We start from the raw sequence: 20,586 nt of genomic DNA, 5'->3' as shown, positions 1-20,586 counted from the left end.
ATAAATACAATTTAATCACAATAAAATAATAATCGGGAATTTCTTAATGACCCAAAATTCCGTTTACCACCAATGAGTAAATATATATATAAAATAATATTTTTCCCGATTATATTTAAAATACACCACATGAGTATAAATTCCAGATATCAAATTAACACAACATAAATATAATTAATTGCCCAAAATAGTTTTCAAGGTGGGTCACTCACCTGGAGCACGCAATTAAACCATGATCCACCATGGGATCAATTCCATGACTCACCGGTGCTCCTAGAACACAATTCACACACAGTCAAATAAATTAATATTTTATTCGGATAAATAATACCCAGTACCCGGGGGGTCAAACACAAACGTTATCCAAAATAGTCGAATAATATACCGAATTGAAGCTTGAGCGATGAGGATTACAAATCCGGTCTGCATCGACCCCAATTCCGCCGGAGGTGGCCGCAATTTGGCCTGAAAGCTTCGGTCGGATTTAAACTTGAGGGATCTCTCAAACGGTGGGGATTTTGGGCAATCTAACCCTGGAAATGGACTCAGAGGGGTCAAAAATGGTGGAATAGAGGTATGGGTCAGGCTGGGTTGGTCGGAAACGGCGAGAATCGTCGGAAAAACATAACCTGCCGCTGCCGACTTCACCGGCCCGATCTGGGCGCATCCGGCTGCGACTGGCCGGGAAAATTGGAGGCTGAGGTCGCAGGGAGCTGGGATTCACCGGTGGCCCGCGCATGTGGCCGTCCGGCCACTGAAATCCGGCCAAAAGGCTGGTCAAATAGAGCGGGGGAGAGAGTCAAAGGAGAGAGAGAGAGAGAGAGAGAGAGAAGTCTGTGTGTTTTTTTTTTTCTCTGTCGGGCTCGGGGAAGAAGAAGGGAAGGAAAGGAAAAGAAAAGAGAAAGGAGGTGTTTTCCCACGTGGGGGGAAAAGAAAAGAAAAAGAAAAAGAAAAATAAAATAAAATAAAAATAATTAAATAATTAAATAATAATATTATTATTTAAAATAATAATAAAATAATATGATATTACACATGGTTGACATGTGGCTTCTCAACATGGTGACACATGGTCACCTTCCTTAAGTCACACGTGGCACATCGTTACACGTTCAAAAATAATATTAAAATAACACAGTGTTTAAAAAAAACTCTACAGGTCCATAACTTTCAAACCACATGTCCAAATCTGACGTGCCACTAGTCTACGGACTCGTATCAACAAGCACTTCACAACCATGCATGAGTCAACGCTCAACTTTGCATGAATAAAAAGTCAACTCCGGCACCCCTTGGACAGTTTGGACCTCAACTTGTTTTGCTCATAACTTCCAAACCGTAGCTTCGTTTTCAACGTGCTACTAGTCTATGAACTCGTACGAATGTGTACTTCGTAACGATATCTCAGTCAACCTAGAATTCCAATCGGGTCAAAAAGTCAACTTTTGACCCTTTCGGTCAACGGTCAACAATCAACCTCGGTCAACGTGCAAAAATTCCGACATAGTTCAGGATGGATGTTACACAAGACATAGAATCTTATTCCACTACCAAAAGGAATAAAGGATATCAATAATAAATGGGTCTACAAGATCAAACAAGATAGTAATGACCAAGTGGAGCGATATCATGCTAGATTGGTGGTGAAAGGATTTACTCAGAAAGAAGGTATTGATTTCAATGAGATATTCTCTCTTATTGTTCGACTAACAATAGTTCGCGTAGTCTTGGAGATGTGTGCTACATTTGACTTCTATTTAGAGCAATTGGATGTGAAAACTACATTTCTTCAAGGAAAACTTGAAGAAGAGATTTATATGCTCCAACCATAAGGTTTTGAAAAAGAAGGAAAGGAGAACTTGGTTTGCAGGTTGAACAAATCTTTATACAGTCTTAAACAGGCTCCTAGATGTTGGTCTAAGAGATTTGATTCCTTCATCATGAGCCTTGGATACAACATACTTAGTTCAGATCCTTGTGCTTACTACAAGAGATTCGTTGATGGTGATTTTATTATTTTGTTGTTGTATGTTGACGACATATTTGATTCCTTCATCATGAGTCTTGATACAACAGACTTAGTTCAGATTCTTGTGCTTACTATAAGAGACTTAGTGATGGTGATTTCATTATTTTGCTGTTGTATGTTGATCACATGCTGGTAGCAGGCCTCAACAAACATTGTATTAAACATTTAAAGGCACGGTTGGCTAGGGAGTTTGAAATGAAGGACTTAGTACCGACAAACAAAATTCTAGGGATGCAAATTTACCTAGATAGAAATAATAGGAAGATTTGAATTTTTCAGAAGAACTACTTAAAGAAAATTTTGTAGCTTTTCAACATTCAAAATTGCAAGCCAATTCTTACCCCTCTTCCTATTAATTTCAAATTATTCTCAAGTATGATTCCTAGCAATGAAAAAGAAACGATGAAAATGTCTCAAGTACCTTATGCATCAACAGTGGGTAGCTTAATGTTCGCTATGATATGCACAGAATCAGACATTGCACAAGCAGTTGGAGCGGTTAGTCGGTACATGGCGAATCCTGGTAAAGAGCATTGGAATGCTGTGAAGAGGATCCTAATATATGTGAAGGGTACTCAAATGTTGCATTATGTTATAGAGGATCAGACTTTACTTTTAAAGGCTATGTTGATTCAGCTTATGCAGGTGATTTTGATAACAGTAAGTCTACCACGGGATATGTGTTTACTCTTACTAAAGGAGCTGTAACTGAGTTTCAAAACAATAGTATGTCATGGCTATTTCTACTATGGAAGCCTAATATATCATAGCTACACAGGCTACCAAAGAGGCAATCTGGTTACAAATGGTACTAGAGAAGCTTGGACACAAACAAGAAAAGATAACTATGTTTTGTGATAGTCAGAGCACTTTGTATTTAGCAAAGAGTCCAGCATATCATTTGAAGACAAACACATACGAGTTCCATTTCACTTCGTTCATGAGAAGTGGAAGAAGGAAGTGTGGATGTATAGAAAATCCATACTAGAGACAACCTAGTAGATGTTCTGACAAAACTAATCAGTACTGACAAGCGTGTGTAGTGTAGATCTTCCATTGGCTTAGCAGAAATATGAGCAGTATGGGAATGAAATGGCAAGTAGAAATGATAGAAGGGTTATAGCAAAAGTGACTTTAAGTGAGAGATTTGTGGCAGTAAATGCAGTAAAGTCATTTTTGGCTTTTGCTTCTTAATGAAGTGTTGGACCAATCAAAGGAGGTGCTGTAATTATAGCTATTATTACAGCTTGCACATTAGGTGGAAAACTTCTTCTTTCTTCTACTAAGATGGTAGTAAAGCCATTTTATTTGACTAAGTGGGTGATATGACAACTTGCAATAGGAATCCAATTTCAATTTAAACAACTTGACCGCCTCTTTTAACAGCCATTGTTCACCTATATAATATATTCATGTCCACTCGTTACAAAATCATCCCATTTTAAAAAGAAGGTCCATTTCGTTTTTGGTGTGAGAAAAATATAGAAAACAAAGAGAAAGAGGAAAATATTAGAGAGAGAATTATAAAGGAGATTTTCTCCTAAATATTTGTGTATTTCATTTGTAAGAAAGAGTGTGTATTTTCTTCTATTTTAAGAGAGAGGGCATTGTTAATTTTGTTCTTCTTATTTTAGAGAATTATTTATATTTTTTTTGCTATAATAAAATCCTTCTACAATTGCCAATTATTTGTGTGTACTTTATTTAAATATTTTATATTTTTACACACAAATTCTTATGTTTATAATTTCTACTTCAGCTGTAATTGTATGTTTTATACCTCAATTTCCTAACAATATTTTCTTCCTTGGATCAACTCAATATCTTGGTGCTTTGAAAGCAAATCTTTATTGCCCCGTTCCTTTATTGAAGCTGTGTACAAGTCTGTTGCCTCCATTGTTGCCGAATTATGCTAGGTTCTCTCACTTTTGCTTGAACTTGGAATTGTTTGCTCGCATCCTCTTTTTATTTATTGTGATAATATTGGTATAATTTATTTATAATTTATTCCTGTGTTTCATTCAAAGATGATTCGAATGAAACATATTTCTATTGACTTCCATTTAGAGCATGACCTTGCTCTGTATGGAGTTCTTCATGTTTCTCGTGTAGCATCTGAGGATTAGCTTGTTGACTTGCTTACCAAACCTTTATCTAGATCTCTCTTTACCTCATTACGGTCCAAAAGGAGTCTCTGATGGATTGGCATATAAGGAATGAATATGTAAATATCAAGATATGTGTATTCTATTTCATATTCTCTTGATTTATTACCTTATAAATCATATTGTATTTGAATATGTATATATATAACTATCACCAATGAGAAGTAACTATGATTTCGCGTCATATTGTTTAAACCTTAGTAACTTCAACACTGTCATGTCTTTTCTGGTGAAACACAATAATAATCTATTAATGTGTTGAAAAAAATATTTTGGTAACATAGATTATATTTGTTAAATATTTATTACTTGTTGATACTACTCAATATTATTTTTTTATGTATAATATTTTAGTTCATCTATTTAATATTTAATTGTGTAAATATAATTATTTTATTATTATTATTTTTTGTACTCCTAACCATGACTTAAAAATAATTTTGTATTGATTATTTTGATTATAAATTTTTGGTATAATTATTTTTTATTTTATTTAAAATAAATTTTATAATTAAGGTTAATGGGTTACCAGATTGATTATTGTTAAAGAGTTACATGATAATATATTTAATTAATGAGTCTGAATTTTTATATTCCAACACAAAAGCTTAACAAATCATGTTTACTTAAAAAAAATTTGAAATAAACATGACATGAACGCAATTATAAAATAACATAACACGTTACCAAATTTAACAAAAAGCAAAACCACAATCTGTTCACCGTAGTAGTAGTAGTAGTATCCTTGAAAGAAGAATTTTATAACTTGTGCCAAAAATAAAATAAAATGGCCGGGAAATTGATAATAATAAAGAGTAAAATGGCATCTAAGAATATTAGGTGAAAAAACAATGGGCAATTCCTTTTGTAACGGGTGTTTTCATCATGGAAAGCGCCCAACAAGAAGTGCAGGCATCCCTCATCGTGGATCTTTCCCCTTCTCATTTATGTCATGTGATCATAATAATTCATGTGGGGACCACAGACTCCATTCAAAATATTGTAGGCCCTTCTATGAACTTTCATGCCGGCTGCCGTATCGTTTTCTTTTTCTTTTGTTTTTTTTCCCTGGAAAATTGCTTTTTCCGGGTCCGTTGTTGACAGTACAGTTAGGTGGTGAGACCGGCCAACCATAAATCCCCGTTGAATTACAGTTAATTTTTACTTTCTCCTTTTTCGAGATTCTATAAATGATATCAAATAAAAATAACCAGGTTAGTTTAAATTTCAAAACCACTCAAGTCTTTCGTGCATTCCAAATAAGTTTTGACCAAACTTGTGCGTCTTAAGTCTTGTTGTCCGATAAATGGTTCCAGAATTCGTTCTTACCATATGTAGTCAGAATGCCTACAAGCTCGCGCCTGCATTAGTCCATATAAATACCCAAGCGAATGATGCTGCGGCGTTAAGAGCGCATAAAATTTTAAGGTACAGATTTATTATTTTGATTATTATTATTATTATGATTATTATTATTTTTCCTAGATTTTACAAGCAAGTGCTTTCATTTTGTTTTTCTTCCTATACTTTCCTTCCATACTTACGATTATCTGGCAAGAACTCATTTTAAAGTTCGGTTCCTTTCTTAAATTAGTTTGAGCAAAAGTGTGAAATTAGACTGTCCAGCGACAAATTTTTGAAAGAATTGTTAATTAATTAACATGTTAGATGTACTGATTATGGAATCGCTTAAACATTTTTTTTTTTCTCTTGGGAAAATTTTATTTTATATCATTTCAAGTTTGTCCTAATTACAGTTGGATTTTATATTTTTTAAAAATCATCATTTAGATTTATATGTCATTTTTTCACAATTAAAAATTATAGTTGTAATTTTATGTATTATTCAATTATAAAATATTAATTTTTAATTTTTCTGTGGTCTTTTATGATAAAAGTTAACTGAAATTTTTTTTTTATAAATATAGAAAATTAAAAAAAAGATTAACAATTATGTGCCAAAAGTACAGTCTATGTATAATTATAGCAAAATTAAAAATGTGTAAATAAAATTTTACCCTTTTTCTCTTTTATTAAATAATAATCACTTTTGTTGTCGAGCTGGGTTCCATCTTGTATAATGGAGTCCTAATTCTATCCACTATATAGGTATGTACATCCAATGAAATGTTAGCTTCGGAAACCAAAAGAATCTCAAGTAAAGAAACATATATTTTTCTAGCTCCGAAAAGAAAAGAGAGGGGGGGGAAGGAAAGCTATTAAAAACATCTTCTAATGGTTTCTGTTTTCCCCCTTTTTATTTTTATTTTTATTTTTTTAAAAGAAATATCTTCTAATTGTCGGAGCCCAGCAACATACAAAGGGGTTAGCGTTAGCATAGTTAGGGAAGGCTGACACAGAATTTGGGCTGGGTCCAATAGTACAGTTATCTAGCAAAGGTCTGTTTTTACTTTTATGGGACATGCTCCATTTATGTTGTTAATGTTATTTATCTATTTTTGCTTGGAGCAATTTTTTTGTTTTTTTATAAATATACTTTAGTTTTCTCTAGTTTAGGGTAATTGAATTTGAGTTCTCAGCTTTAGAATACTGCGAATTAGGTTATTGATCCAATAAAGTATTTTGGCTGTAAATTTTCAAATTTTTTACAAAAGTTCAAACATTCAAATAATTTTTCAAAAATCACTTAATTGTGTTTCTTCTAGAATCACCAAATAGATAATTTTTCTACAATAAAATTACTAAAAATGATTTTAGATTTTTTTTTTTTTTTTTTGGGGTACCATAAGAAGTGTTTTACCGTTTTTGCAGTGCTTTTAGGTTTTAAATAATCACTCCCAAATGGACTTTTAAAAGTGGAGAGTTACTTTTAATTGTCCAAACAATTTTTTTTTTCCCCAAACCTTAAGTTATAATTAGGATTTATCTCCTCTCCCTCTCTCTCTCTTTATATATATATATATATATATATATATAGTTTGAACTTTTTGTAAAATATTTTGCAAATTGTAATGAGACATATAATAACTTGAGAAATGCTTAAAGTTGTTACAAAATATCATCTATAGCATTTACCACATCAAAGCGCGTATCCAGTATATGATACATATAGCTCTTTTAGACCGATCAAACCAAAAATTAAATTAAATAAACCATAAGTTAAGGTTCTCCTTCAAATAATACTAGAATAAAACAACATCATGATCAATTGCACCAAATCAACCAATGATAAGTCCGACATCCACTTTTGTATCCTGTAATCAGTTAACAAAGATATGTTGAATCTGTTGAATGTTTTTGATGAAAACATGACTTTCAAGTAGGGATGGAAAGTTAGATCATCACCTAGCTAGTATATCATTAGGGCCATATGTGTACCAAAGACAGTATATAATCCAAAATATATAGAAAGAGGAGCACACTAAGCAGATTGCTAATTTTCCCTTTGCACAGTAGATGAGCCATAACCATTGTTTTAGCAAAAAGTGTGATGCTGTTGCAACAATATAGACAAAAGAAGTCTCCAGTTCCCATGGTCACTCTCCCTGCTCGATGTGCTACACGGTAATTATTACTGGTTCTAGCGGTGTTGTTATCGTTGTCCTGCCAAACTCCTCCAGGGGGGCTTAATGCAGCCTGGTATATCACCGTCGTGACCATTGTGGCAACCACAACTAACAGATTTCGTGATTCATTCGTTAGGTTGTTTTTAAAACGAATCACAATTATGGAAAGCTGTTCGGTCAATGGCACCTTGGACCTCAACTGATGGACGGAGCTGGAAACACGGGGAAGAGACTCCGCTTTTTTGGCTCCAGCAGTGAGTAGTCTATCCCTTACTTCTTTGTAGATTGGATTTGAGATTTTTTCGAAGGAGATATCCAGTGCAGTCATGCCCCTTGAATTCTTTGCATTTACGTCGATTTTGCTATTTTCTAGTAATATTTCCACCACCTGAAATGTAATATATATAAATACAAAAGCGCTTAATTAACTACTTTATTAATTATTTGATTTCAGAAAACTTGAATTGTACATGCTTGTTATGTTAGACCTAGCTGGCTGACAATAGTTCGTGTTAGAAAGGGCGGTTTGCAATATTGTGTTGGGTATTTGTGTTCGTGTTAATTTTTCTCACCCAATAATGATTTAATAACGAGTACTGAAACCCAAATCCATTTTTGAAAATAACAGCTGGTTAGCAGTAACCTTTAAAAAAAAAAAAAAGAAAAAGAAAAAAACGAAACAAAACTTGTGAAGTTATTTTCGAATTGAGTGAAAAAAAAAAAAAAAATTAAAAACACATCTGTACAAGATATGGTGGCCGAAGAGCAGAGCATACATAAAGTTGGACTGATTATGTGGACCCAAAAAAAAAAAAAAAAAAAAAAAAAACCGTTATATGGAATTTTGCAATGTCTATCATGTCATATGATTTCAATTCGAAATAAAATATAAAATAGAAATTCTATTTGATTATGAGCAATTTTTTTATTTCTTTATTTTTTTATTTTGGCATCCAAATCATTTGGCATGCACATAATTTTATCGAATAGGATTAAACAATTATTTTTGAGTAAATAAAATTGGATCGTATAGTTCCGTACATAATTTAATATTGTGTCCTGCGTTAGACACAGATAGGATACTGGCCAAATTTAAAAAAATATTATGTTTTAATTTATTTATGTTTATTTGTAAGTTAAGTCAAGTCAAAAAAAATTGGAAAAAAGTCGATGGCACGGGCTAGCACCAACCTCTTTTGTTAAAAAATAGGAAATTATTAAAAAATCTATTGAAAGAGAGAGAATTATTTGGTGGATGACAGAAGCAAATAAGAAAGATGGAGTTGACCATGACCGTGAGCTTGGAAGCAAGTGAAAAAGGCAGAGAAAGACAATTATTTGGTCGATTTCGGCTTCAGGCTTCAATGGACGTTAATGCAGTCCTAAGTGCTCATTTCATTAATAAATGATCAGTTTAGATATTGACAGACAAACTCAAAATCTGAATAGTTAATTAGATTTACAAGATATGAGGAAGCCTTACTTGGGAATGATTCCTATCGGTTGCAATGTGTAGCACATTGTTCCCATCCCCATCCTTCAAGTTTATAATTTCCAACTCATGGATTTCAGAACCTTCATAGCTGGCTCTTCGAAGTCCACCTAGTAAAATATCAAAGGCACCAGAATTTTCATCCTTCACAGCAATATGAAGTGCAGTCTCCTTTTGAGTAGTCCTATCTTGGATACTCATAGGGCAAAACAATAAAAATTTAACCAAGAGTTGAAGCTTTTGTTCTTGATGATGATGGTCTTCTCCTTTCTTAGCCAGATGGTGCAAAGGAGTCTGGCCCTCTCTTCCTCGAACGCGGACAAGATCAGGTTCCCAACACAGTAATAGACGAACCATATCCCATTGCTTATTGCGTAAGGCTAGGTGCAAGGGGGTGTACCCATTTGGATTTAGTTTCCGAGCAAATGATGCTTTTAAAGACATTAGCACTTTTGCAAATATGATCTTTCCATTAGAAGCTGCTATATGCAAAGGAGTGTCGATAAATGATACCTTCTCAATTCGCTCCAGTATATCGGGATCGTCGTTTATTGAACGGTACAGCATGCCGATATCTCCATTCTGAATAGCCGTCTCCAGTCTTCCATCCATTCTACTTTTAATTTGCACAGCTAAAGAAAATGGCATGCACTGATTTTGATACGGAGTAAATATTCAAAATGCAAATAGAGATCGCCAAAAGAGTAGGTTTTATCAAAGAAAGAAAATTACCTAAAGGAAAAGTGTGGAAGAAAACTGAAAAAATGTATATAAATGTTCTTTATAAAATATAAATTTAGATATATATCTATCTATATATGTATATACACACACGCTAAACATATGTAGCAATTTCGAGGTACTTCAGCCACCTACCAAATTATATTATAGGGGGCCCAATGATGTCTTAGAAAAAAGCTTGATATACTTCGAATTGCTTTGACATTCTAGTTTAGGGTGTGAAAAAAAAAAATAAATAAATAAATAAAGGAAATAAAGAGCTTGCTTAGAAATTCCGCAGGTGCCAGACCCTTCAGTTTTTATTATTATTATTATTATTGCGAATGTCATGCCCGTCTGATACGTGTCTATGCTGCTACTGGGATTGACCTTTCAAAGTGTAAAAGTAACATACCTTTTTGGTTAATAATTTGGATATCAAATTGTGGTTCTTATTTTTCTTCATCCTGTTTTAGCATTATTGTACTTCTATTCGACATTGAAATTCTAGTTGAGGATTGTGGGGAAAAAAGAAAAAAGAAAAGGATCAAGAAAAGGATTGCAAAATTAGAAACTTCGCAGGCCCTTCAGTGGCTTTTCTTTTTTTTTATTTTTTGGGCAATAATAAGCTAGCCCTTCTTGTATGTGTCTAGGCTGCAACTGGGATTCAACTTTCAAGTGTACAAGTAATATAATTTTTTGGTTAGTAATTTGGAGATCTTAAATTGTAGTTCTTATTTTTCTGCATCCTGTTTTAGTACTTAAATCAAAGATTATATACTAATACAAAAGATTACGTACTGTTCAAAATTGTGGTTGTAACATTTTTTTTCTTTTTTTTTGGAAAGAAATGTGGTAGCAACATTTTAAAGCTTCATTTGGTTTCATCTCAATTGGCTGAATTACCATTATAGTCTCAAAAATTTTCAGCTCTCATTTCGTAACAGTTATGTTTTTGGTTTTTGGTTTTTGGTTTTCAATTTCTAGGTTTACTTTAGGTTATTTTTGGTGAATAAGTTTTAGGTTTTAGTACTTTAGTTGTGTATATAATTGGCTTGTGTTTTAATAATGCTTAAACTATTTCTTAACGACAAGCCTTAAAAAACCTAGGTACAATCTTTTATTTAAAAATATATATATATATAGATTAAATTGAAAACCATTTCAAATTATTTATTCAATGAGACATTGTTAAACATTTTTCTTCTTATCATTATAAATTATAAATGACTATCATGTTAGAGTACTCAACATGACCCAAAAAAACAAAAAAAAAAATAGTAGAGTGCTTAAGTTTGATAAACAAACAAGAAAAGCCAAAAACTAAAAGCAATGGGTAAAGTGTTCAAGACACGCTACGTAAAATTTTAACACTTCCCTGATAATTCTTAGCCGTGAATATGGGATTGAAGTTTCGAAATCCACCTTCACAAACAGGATCCTAATACAAATAATCCTGGCATCCCGGCACCTTCTACGAAAGAACGTATACGAATAATCTAGCTTTTCCTTTTGGTCTTTCAAAATTTTGCTGCTCCATATGAAGCTAGTGTTTTTTATTATTTTTATTTATTTTTTTCCAATATATTGACAATAAATTTTATGTTATTTGAGTATATATATTAATCGTTTTGGGAGGACTTAGATAACAATAATAAAGTGTAATGGCTTTTTCTTATTAATACAACAGCCTTTTTCTTATTTAAAAAAAAAAAAAAAAAAAAAAAAAAAAAAAAAAAACACACACACACACACACACACAATGATATAGTATTAATATTTAGCCACTAATTTGGATTAGTGGTTGTTTTACGGACCATCACCCCAAAAAAAGTAATAATAAAAAATAAATTGCGTGTTGATAAATCCCCTCCCGTAATTTAATATTATTTGCAAAAAAAAATAAAAATAAAAAATAAAAAAGAGTTAATTGTGTATGCTGGTGTTTTGAAGTCCCCTGCAGCAACTGAGAAATTTCGAATGCCCTTCGCGGAAGTTTTACAGGAAAGTTGGAGGAGCATGAAAAACCACAGTTGCATTGAAATATTGATTAGTATCGTTGGCCCTTTTCTTTAGCATAAAAAAGCCCAGCTTACAAAGGAAGAGACGCGTTTCTTTGGAATTCATGTGTGTTTTATGCATTTTTTAAGTAAAAAAAATTAGATATGTATGTGTATGTATATATATACACACTAATATAACCTAAAATTTAAACAATTGAAAGAATAAATGTTACTGCATATACAACAATCATATATTTGTACTTTTAATAAATATGTTAGTGGATTAAATACAGTTTGTAGTATTATTTTATATATATATATATATATATTAATTCAATAAGACTTCCAGATTTAATTAGATTTTATGGTAAAGCGCTTGTAAATTACAAAGCACTGCACAAGAAAGATAATCGGAGACAGCAAGCCCATGCGATCTGTTAAGAACAAACAAATTAAAATGAGTGTTCCGAAATTAATGAAAGAAATAAAACATATATACATAGGATCGACAAACAAAAAGAATTAGGCCAAACAAATTGGGTCACATAACGATGATTTTGAATCAGAATTTGGGCTGGGCACATAGGAACCAGGCCTTTTATTATTGCTATTATTATTATTTTTAAATCCTGAATTGAAGTTGGCTTTCAATATTATTTCAACCAATTCCCTCACACTGTCTCATATTGTACATTACTTATTTCGTTCCCCATAAAAATAAAAAATAAAAATAAAAAATAAAAAAAAATTCTTAGAATCTGTGGAATTTTTAGTTCACTGCTTTAAGTAGTGGTATATATAAAATATGGTCAAATTACATTAACTGTTGTTCTTAATTCTTAGTAATGTATATAATACAAATACAAAAAGGCTGCTATGGAAATTGAGTGTAACGTCCATTATCATTGGTGTAAGTGTTCCTTCCACTTAAGCGAGCAAGGGGAGTGTTTAAATCTGCAGCATTCTTGATTCCACTGGCTTCAAGCACGATCCACGAATTAAGGATGGGAATACAAATTATCAACTGGTTTAGCATCCTAAGAGATGGCACGTAACATCGTAGCATTCCTGCGCACTTCAGCACTGGTTCTCATCTAGTGATGCTCAGTTAAGGGTTGCATGATGAACATGCACTTGGCTTAAACTCAACTGTTATGGGGGGTCTTTGTCAGAAGAAGTACATATTGGTGCGGTTAAGTTAGTGGCCACAAATGGCTTTGCAAGTTGTAAGGATTTAGTAGCAAGACAAACACTTAAACAAATGTATAGAGCAGATCTAAAATAGTGATACAGAAGCAAAACAAGATGAAATAGTATTAAATTATCAATGATTCTAAAAGCTTAAGTTATTAAAAAGTGAGGTTATTGTATGCTTATTAAGCTATATTAACATTCCTATCACTTATAGGTCATTCTGATTCTTCAATATTAGTTTAGATTTATCAGAATTACCACTAAACCTAAAAGGATTTTGGACTCTAAAACTATGTGTATCACTGATTTCAAAAACTTACATTGTTAGAAGTGGCCGGTTTATTTTATTTATCAAGCTATGTAAATAAATAGCAGGAGAAGAAGTTAACACAAAACATTTACGCAGTTCGGTTGTAAAATGAAACAGCCTACATCCACAGGCAAGCGAGGAAGTCTAGATTGTATTAATCTTCAAGAGGAATATATGTTAGAGGTCAAAAATAGCTAATCGATGGCATCTCAGAATACAAGCTAAGTGGAGGCTCATTCTCTCCATAACACTCAGAAGAAAGAATGCTCAGTCAGCTCACCCTAGCTAATACTTACACCACACGCTTCAAACATTGCCGTAAAATGCAATTATGTAGGCCAACCTTCATGCTATGTAAGCCATTATACCAAAGCACCAAATCTAGCTTGGAGTCAGCAATATGACTATGTAGTACTCCAGGACAAACTGCGATGAAATAAGCACCACATCATCATCACACTGTCAATTGTTGTTCGTGTACAGGGGCAACTGGCCAGAATGCCAAGCCATAAATGATAAATGGATGCTATTTTAAAGTTTCTCTTGGTTTCAAAAAAAAAAAAGAAAAAAAGAAAAGAAAAAAAGAAAAAGGATATATGATTTTTTTACGACTTAAAGAAAGCTGGGTTTCAAAGAGGTAAAAGAACCAGACAGGTTTCAACTAAGTGCAGGGCATTACTTAAAAAACTTCAAAATTTATCCAAGATATTACATGCTCTTCTTTGCACTTGAAGTATGCAGCACAACATTTACATACTGTCTAGATTGCCAAGCAATCCCTCGAAGGTCAATTGGCATCTAAATTGAGACTGGAAAGCACTGAGGGAGAGACATATATTAATTACTTTGGATTGTGCAGAATCTGTAATTTGTTCCTAGTATCATTACAAGTTTATTTTCTTGGTGCCAAAAATAAATAAATAAGCAAATAGAAAAGAAAAGAAAAAAAAAAAGCCTGCAACAAAAATTGTCACATTCACTCTCAAGCATGAATGGGGAATCACGCCAGAGAGGAGCCAACAGCTCCAAATTTCCTTCTTTGGCTGCACATTGTAAGGGGCTCAGCTTTCTCTGCCTTGCACCAGAATGAGGTCTCAATTGATGTCTAATAGCCAGTGCATACCATCTTGGTTTCCCATTTCTGCAGAGCCAAATGTGTTGGACTAAAGCGCCCATACCTTGGTATGGCTTCCTAACCAACAATGGTTTTTAGTAGAATGATGAATCTGTAGGGACAAAATCAATATCCCCTGTCTCAGCGGCCTTCTTAAACCTATAATTTATTCTATATTCATAATAGAATGATGCTCACGTCACATTCGTAAAAGCTAAAAATTTGTGTACAAGTAAGGAAGCAACAAAAAAAAAAAGCTGTTTCTTATACCATTTCACTTCATCAAATCAAAGCCACCCTTCTAAGGGCAAATAGCTCTTGAAGTTCCCCTGCCTCAGCTGTTTCTTCAACCTCAAATTCAATCTTTCTTTACAATAAGAACCAAACAAAACATGATGCTAACTTAAAATTCTAAAAAGATAAAAATTTGTTCATAAAAAAAGAACAAAAAGGATAATTGTTTACAAACTCATTTATTGTACCCAACAAAGGACCAATACCTCTTGTAGTTGCCTACTCTGTTTTGCATGATAATGAATAACAGATTAATTTATTATATGCATTATCATATACTAAATCAATTCATACCTAGTAAACTCAAACCATTGGAACATGTTCCAAATGAGTTTTTTTTTTTTTTTTTTCTCTATTTCATTTTCTGGAAAAAGAAAAACCAATTATGATTTATTTTAATTGGTTACAAACTAGTTCAATGATTACTATCTTAGCAAGAAAGATACTAAATTTCCGCTGACAAAATTAATTAAAATAAACTCATTCATCACAGTAGAATCTCATAAAAACATGTTAATAAACAAACAAGTACATAACCTTGCATGATGTTGGCTGAAAATAACACTACTATTTTTCAAAAGAAAAAAGAAATTTCAAAACTCAATGGCGTACGGTTTCGCAGAGATACAACATCCAGCTGAAATGGCCTCTGCTCTCTAACAAACATACTTTGCAAGGTTTAATTACTTGACAGTCATGCTTCAATTTCCTGAATGATGCTATGCTTAAACGATGTCCGCATATAGTCAAATCCTTTCATTTCTCAACTGCAAATTGTAAATAATTAACCAGGGCAGAAGCAGCTGTAGAATAAATACCATAACCCAGCTTTTAAAGCTAGCACCATACTAAGCAGGTCCATCAATTCCCGATTCAGGTTAATTAACATTTACATACTTAAGCATACATGAATTAGCCACTAATGAAAGCTTTCATAACAAAACTAATAATAGATAAGAGAAACATCTAGTGTCAAAACTAATGATGGATAAGAGAAGCATCTAGTGTCCAACCAAGCTACTTACTCATGTTCAAACAGGGGAGTAGAAGACAAATAAAGAGAACCATAAGATAATGCGTTATAATGTTAGCCATATGATAAACGAAGTATTTCAGAGGCTTCTTGTTGTCCTGCCAAACTCCTCCCAATGGGCTTACAGCAGCTGGTGCAATCAGTATTGCGGCCAACAAAATTAGTGACAGATTGCTGCTTGTATTGTTCTTAAAACGTCTGACAAATATTATGACATTTTCTTTGAATGAGATGTTGGATCTCAAATTGTCACCATCATCTTTGAGAACTTGGGGAAGTGATTTCGCATTTAAAGCTCCGCCATGGAGTAGAAATTCCCTAACTTCTCTGTTGTGTGGATCTGAGATATCTAGAGCAGTCAAGCCTTTCGAATTCTTGGCATTTACATCAATTATTTTACTTTTGAGTAACAACTTCACTACCTGAGGATCCAATACATGCAATCACTTTAGTTCATCCATTAAACGTCAATACCCGCAGTAATATTATAGACACCAAATTTATTACGGTGTGACATTTTTTTGTTTTTTTTATAAGCTTTTATTGGGTCTTACTTATTTTTATACATGACTGCATTATTTTATTTTTGTTAATAAATACTATAGAAATATGCATCTAAAATTTGATGAATAAATTTGGTAATGTTGTATCCATATATAGTCTTGCCCTGCTGAAAATAAACCTAAAAGAAATTCTTTTTGATAGGTCTCTAAAAAAATTTAAGCATACACATTTGCGTGTGTGTATATATCTATATATATATTTATATGTTACTTGGTATTGATTGGTAGCCGTTGCAATGTGTAGAACATTGTTCCCTTCTCCATCTTTCAACTCTATGACATTTCTGATATCATTGTTGTCAAAAGATCTTCGCAGTCCTTGCAGTAAGCAATCAAAGGCATCAAAATTCTGATTCTTCACAGCAATATGAAGAGCTGTTTCACTACGATTTGTGACATCTTGGATGCATAATGAGCAAGCTGATAAAAACTCAGTCAAGAGGCAGAGTTTCTCTTGGTGATGAACATGGTCATGTCCTTTTTCAGCTAAAAAGTGCAAAGGAGTTTTACCTTCCCTTCCTCGAACACGAACGAGATCACTTTCATAGTGCAGAAATTCACGAACCATATCGGTTTGCCGGTTGAGGACGGCGAGGTGCATGGGGCTAAGACCATGATGATTGAGTTTTCGAGCGTATGATGGCTTTAAAATGATCATCTCCATTGCAAATAGAATTTTTCCATGAGAAGCTGCTATGTGCAAAGGAGTATGGATAAATGATGTAGTATCCTTGTGATCAAGCAAATATGGATCCTCTGCGAGTAAATTATAAAACATGTCGATATCTCCTTCTTGAGCAACAATTTTTAAGCGTTCGTGACATTCCATTCTGCAGCTTGCTAACATAAAAGAATTACAGTGATCTAAATGCCAAAATTCTGAAATTAAAAATAAGTTAAAAGACATAAAATGAAACTAACCTCGAGCAAACCTTCATTTAAAATGAGTCCTACGTACTTTGCTACCATTTACAATTTTTCGCTTACAATTTATAGGCCAAACGGTGATGTTGCAGCTTCGCAGTGCCTGGACATTTTCCTACACTTTCTTCCAACAGATGTGGGACCAGGCCTTACCAAACGGAAACATGTAATACAAAAACGTAGAAAGATGAAAGAAACTTCGCATGCCTTCATCTCGTCGACTTTAATTAAAGTCCCGATCAACTAGAGTCTAAGAAAAAAAAAAAGTTTTTAATTTGTCTTTCTTTTCTCCGTGAGATAAGTTAAGAAAACATATCAATTCTGACAAAAAGCGTTATGGACCTTACCTTGAGAGGGTAGTTTACATGGCAAACCACATCTCCAAATAATATTATTTAAATATTTTTTTAATAATACCTAAAAAGTTATTTATATATTTTTTTAATAATACATAAAAGGGTAGCAACAATCTTGTCGGATTTCATCCATTGAAAATTGTTATAAAAGATTGATTGATTTTTTTTTTTTTTTTTGTAAATTTAATTGACAAAAATCTAATGTATATGTAGTTTTATTTTTTTCAATTTAGAATAATACATATAAATATATATTTTATTAGCGTATGATTAAACAAAGCAATAATTGCATTTTACTACCTTCTAAAATCAGTAAGTTTTGTTTTGGAGGTTTTAAAATTAATTCTTTAGTGATATCTCTATGTCCAAAATTATTAAAAATTGATTTAATTTGATTAAATTTGATAGAAACCAGATAGGGGTCATGTGCGATACATATAACACTCATATCTAATTTTTTAATTTATTTTTCAGATTTTCCAATTTAAAGAATTTTAAAAAATTCAGCTAGCCAGAAAAAAAAATACAAAATGTTAAAGAAAATCCAAGAGCCCAAAAAGTACCAGATGATAAAAAATTCCTAGGCTATGCTAAAAAATACCAAATGTTCCAAAAAAGTTCTGAGATCTCAAAAAAATATTAAAATGATTAAAAAAAATTCTAAAAGTCCAAAAATATCATATACTCAAAAAAAATTCCATGGGTCCAAAAAAATTCCGAGCGCTCAAAAAATTATCAAATAGATAAAAAGTTCTGAGTGCCCCAGAAAAAATCATATGGTAAAAATTACTTCTGAAAAAAAAGTACTAGATAATTAAAAAAAATTGGAACTCCAAAAAAATATCAAATGGTAAAAAAATTTCAGAAAGCTAAAAGAAACTATCTTACATTCAAAAACAATTCTGATAGCCCGAAAAACATATGGTATTTTTATTAAGCCCTCAAAATTTTTCTTTTAGTATTTTTTTTTTTTTAACACTCAAAATTTTTTTAACGATATAATAATTTTTGAGGTGCTTAGATTTTTTTATCATATGGTATTTTTATTATACTTTTGAATTTTTTTTTACCATCTAGTATTTATTTATTTATTTCAGGCTCTTCAATTTTTTTAAATTTTTGATTTTTTTTGGACTTTCAAAATTTTTTTGAATGTCTAGTATCTTTTTGGGCATTACGAATTTTTTTAACCATTTATTTATTTATTATTACTATTAATCTTTTTTTTTTTTTTTTGACTCTCAAAATTATATGAACATATGGTACTCGTATCAGGCTCAGAAATTTGTTTTTAAATATCTAGTATTTTTATTGTGCTTTCAAATTTTTTTTTATATCTGATATTTTTTGGGTTTTTAGATTTTTTGAACATTTGATATTTTTTTAAGACTCATAATATTTTTTTTTTTTATGATCTAGTAATTTTATTGTGCTCCACAATTCTCCTACCATTTATTATTTTGGGTTTTCATTTTTTTTTTTTATCATTTGGTATTTTTTTAGCTCTCAAAATTTTGTTTGAACATCTATTATTTATTTTAGGTTTTCAAAAATTTTTAACCATTTGGTATTTTTTTTGAGTTCTCCGAATTTTTTTAAAAATTTTTTTAAAAATTTGTTGGGCTCTCAAATTTCATTTTTAACATTTGATCTTTTTATTTTGGCTCTCAATTTTTAAAATTTTTCAATTGGGAAAACATGAAAAATAAATTAAAAAAGTCAAATTTAGGATCACAAGCTCCCCTGTTTATGACCTCTATTTGACAGTTTCTGTAAATTTTATCTGAATTATACTAATTTGTAAGAATTTTAAAACTAGAGATATCAATACGAAGAAATTGGTTTTAGAAATATGAAGAAACTGATTTTAAAATCTACAAAATGAAATTAAGTTATTTTAGAGGATCTTCAATTGCAATTATCCTTTAAATAAAGTACAATTAATTGTAAGTGGGCATAATATATAATTTAAATATATTTATCTAATATAATTTTGGATATTACTTATTAAATATAAATTTTTTTATTTATTTATTTAATTACTGAAAAAAATTAAAAAGTAAAAAAATATTAATAATTATTATTTTGGCAAAAAAATTATTAAATATCAAAAATAATTTATAAAAAATTTAACAAAAATCATAAATATTTTTAAAATTTTTATAAAAAATTTTATAAAAATTATGAATTTTTTAACTAAATTATAAATGACTTAATATAAATATTACAATAAAAAATTTTATATATTATAAAAAAAATAATCTAAAATTGTAATAAGTATTATTAAAATTATACCGTTTTGATTGATTTGAGAACTAAAATTTTTTAATATATTTAAAAAATAAATTTGTTTCAAAAATTGTATTAAAAAATTTTAATATTTTAAAATTTTAAACTATATGGAAGGAAATTTCTTGAGTGGACCAATGCTGATGTCAGACTCCATCTAGACTCCACGTTCGTACCTGACTTTGAATGACAATGTTCACGCGCTTTCTTTCTCCCCTTACTTCCTTTGCCAAGAACTTTCCTTTTTGAAAAATTAAAAATCAAAAAGAAGAAAAGTGGGACGTCTAAAAGAAACAGCACCGAATAAAGTGAATGATTGTCTAAGCATAAACCGATGAGATAGCTCATTTTGTGTTAGGCAGGATATTAGAGCATGTCATTGGGACCATAAAATCCTAACAACCGACCTTTAGCGTTACTTTTTTTAATTTAGATCTTTAATTTTAATTATATTTAATATGAAATTTTTAAATTGAAATTAATTAATTTTAATTAAAAAATTTTAACATTAAATAAAGTTGATGCAGTAATATATCTTCAACACTTACCACAAAATTATCATTCTGAAAGTAC

The 20,586-nt window shown here is 31.5% G+C and overlaps 2 protein-coding genes across 7 annotated transcripts; both read right to left on the bottom strand.

Annotated features, from left to right (window-relative positions):
- Nucleotides 1–9,180: 9,180 nt before the first annotated feature.
- LOC125422718 (ankyrin repeat-containing protein BDA1) lies at nt 9,181–9,825 on the bottom strand. The gene has a single exon (XM_048474832.2). The coding sequence runs from the start codon at nt 9,823–9,825 to the stop codon at nt 9,181–9,183; it is 645 nt and encodes a 214-aa protein (XP_048330789.2).
- Nucleotides 9,826–14,095: 4,270 nt separating this feature from the next.
- LOC107435158 (ankyrin repeat-containing protein BDA1) lies at nt 14,096–17,519 on the bottom strand. Of its 6 annotated transcripts, none has more exons than XR_009635552.1 (4): nt 16,656–17,359; nt 15,874–16,303; nt 14,825–15,615; nt 14,096–14,666 (listed from the first exon to the last, which is right to left on the bottom strand). XR_009635552.1 is itself a non-coding variant. In XM_048472979.2 (4 exons), exons 1-4 carry the CDS (start codon nt 17,380–17,382, stop codon nt 14,650–14,652), a joined length of 1,083 nt encoding a protein of 360 aa, XP_048328936.2. In that variant the 5' UTR covers nt 17,383–17,519; the 3' UTR covers nt 14,096–14,649. The 6 variants fall into 6 exon arrangements, 5 of the variants coding, with proteins under 5 accessions (XP_048328936.2, XP_048328937.2, XP_024923588.3 ...); XM_048472979.2 differs by lacking the exon at nt 14,825–15,615 and adding an exon at nt 17,366–17,519 and having other exon boundaries at nt 16,656–17,274; XM_048472980.2 differs by lacking the exon at nt 14,825–15,615 and adding an exon at nt 17,366–17,514 and having other exon boundaries at nt 16,656–17,284.
- Between the last annotated feature and the right edge of the window lie 3,067 nt (nt 17,520–20,586).

The sequence above is a fragment of the Ziziphus jujuba genome, chromosome 2 (genome assembly GCF_031755915.1).
Source record: "Ziziphus jujuba cultivar Dongzao chromosome 2, ASM3175591v1".
Classification (NCBI taxonomy): Eukaryota; Viridiplantae; Streptophyta; class Magnoliopsida; order Rosales; family Rhamnaceae; genus Ziziphus; species Ziziphus jujuba.
Note: the sequence above shows the minus strand (reverse complement) of the source record. Positions and strands in the feature narration are given on the sequence as shown.

Bases quoted from the DNA above. Each gene is read 5' to 3' on its own strand.
- LOC125422718 (XM_048474832.2), bottom strand. From the start codon at position 9,825: ATGGATGGAAGACTGGAGACGGCTATTCAGAATGGAGATATCGGCATG.
- LOC107435158 (XM_025067820.3), bottom strand. From the start codon at position 17,351: ATGTCTTTTAACTTATTTTTAATTTCAGAATTTTGGCATTTAGATCAC. The intron at 16,304-16,655 runs GTAACATATAAA...TTGGATCCTCAG, and splicing joins CGGCTACCAATCAATACCAA to GTAGTGAAGTTGTTACTCAA.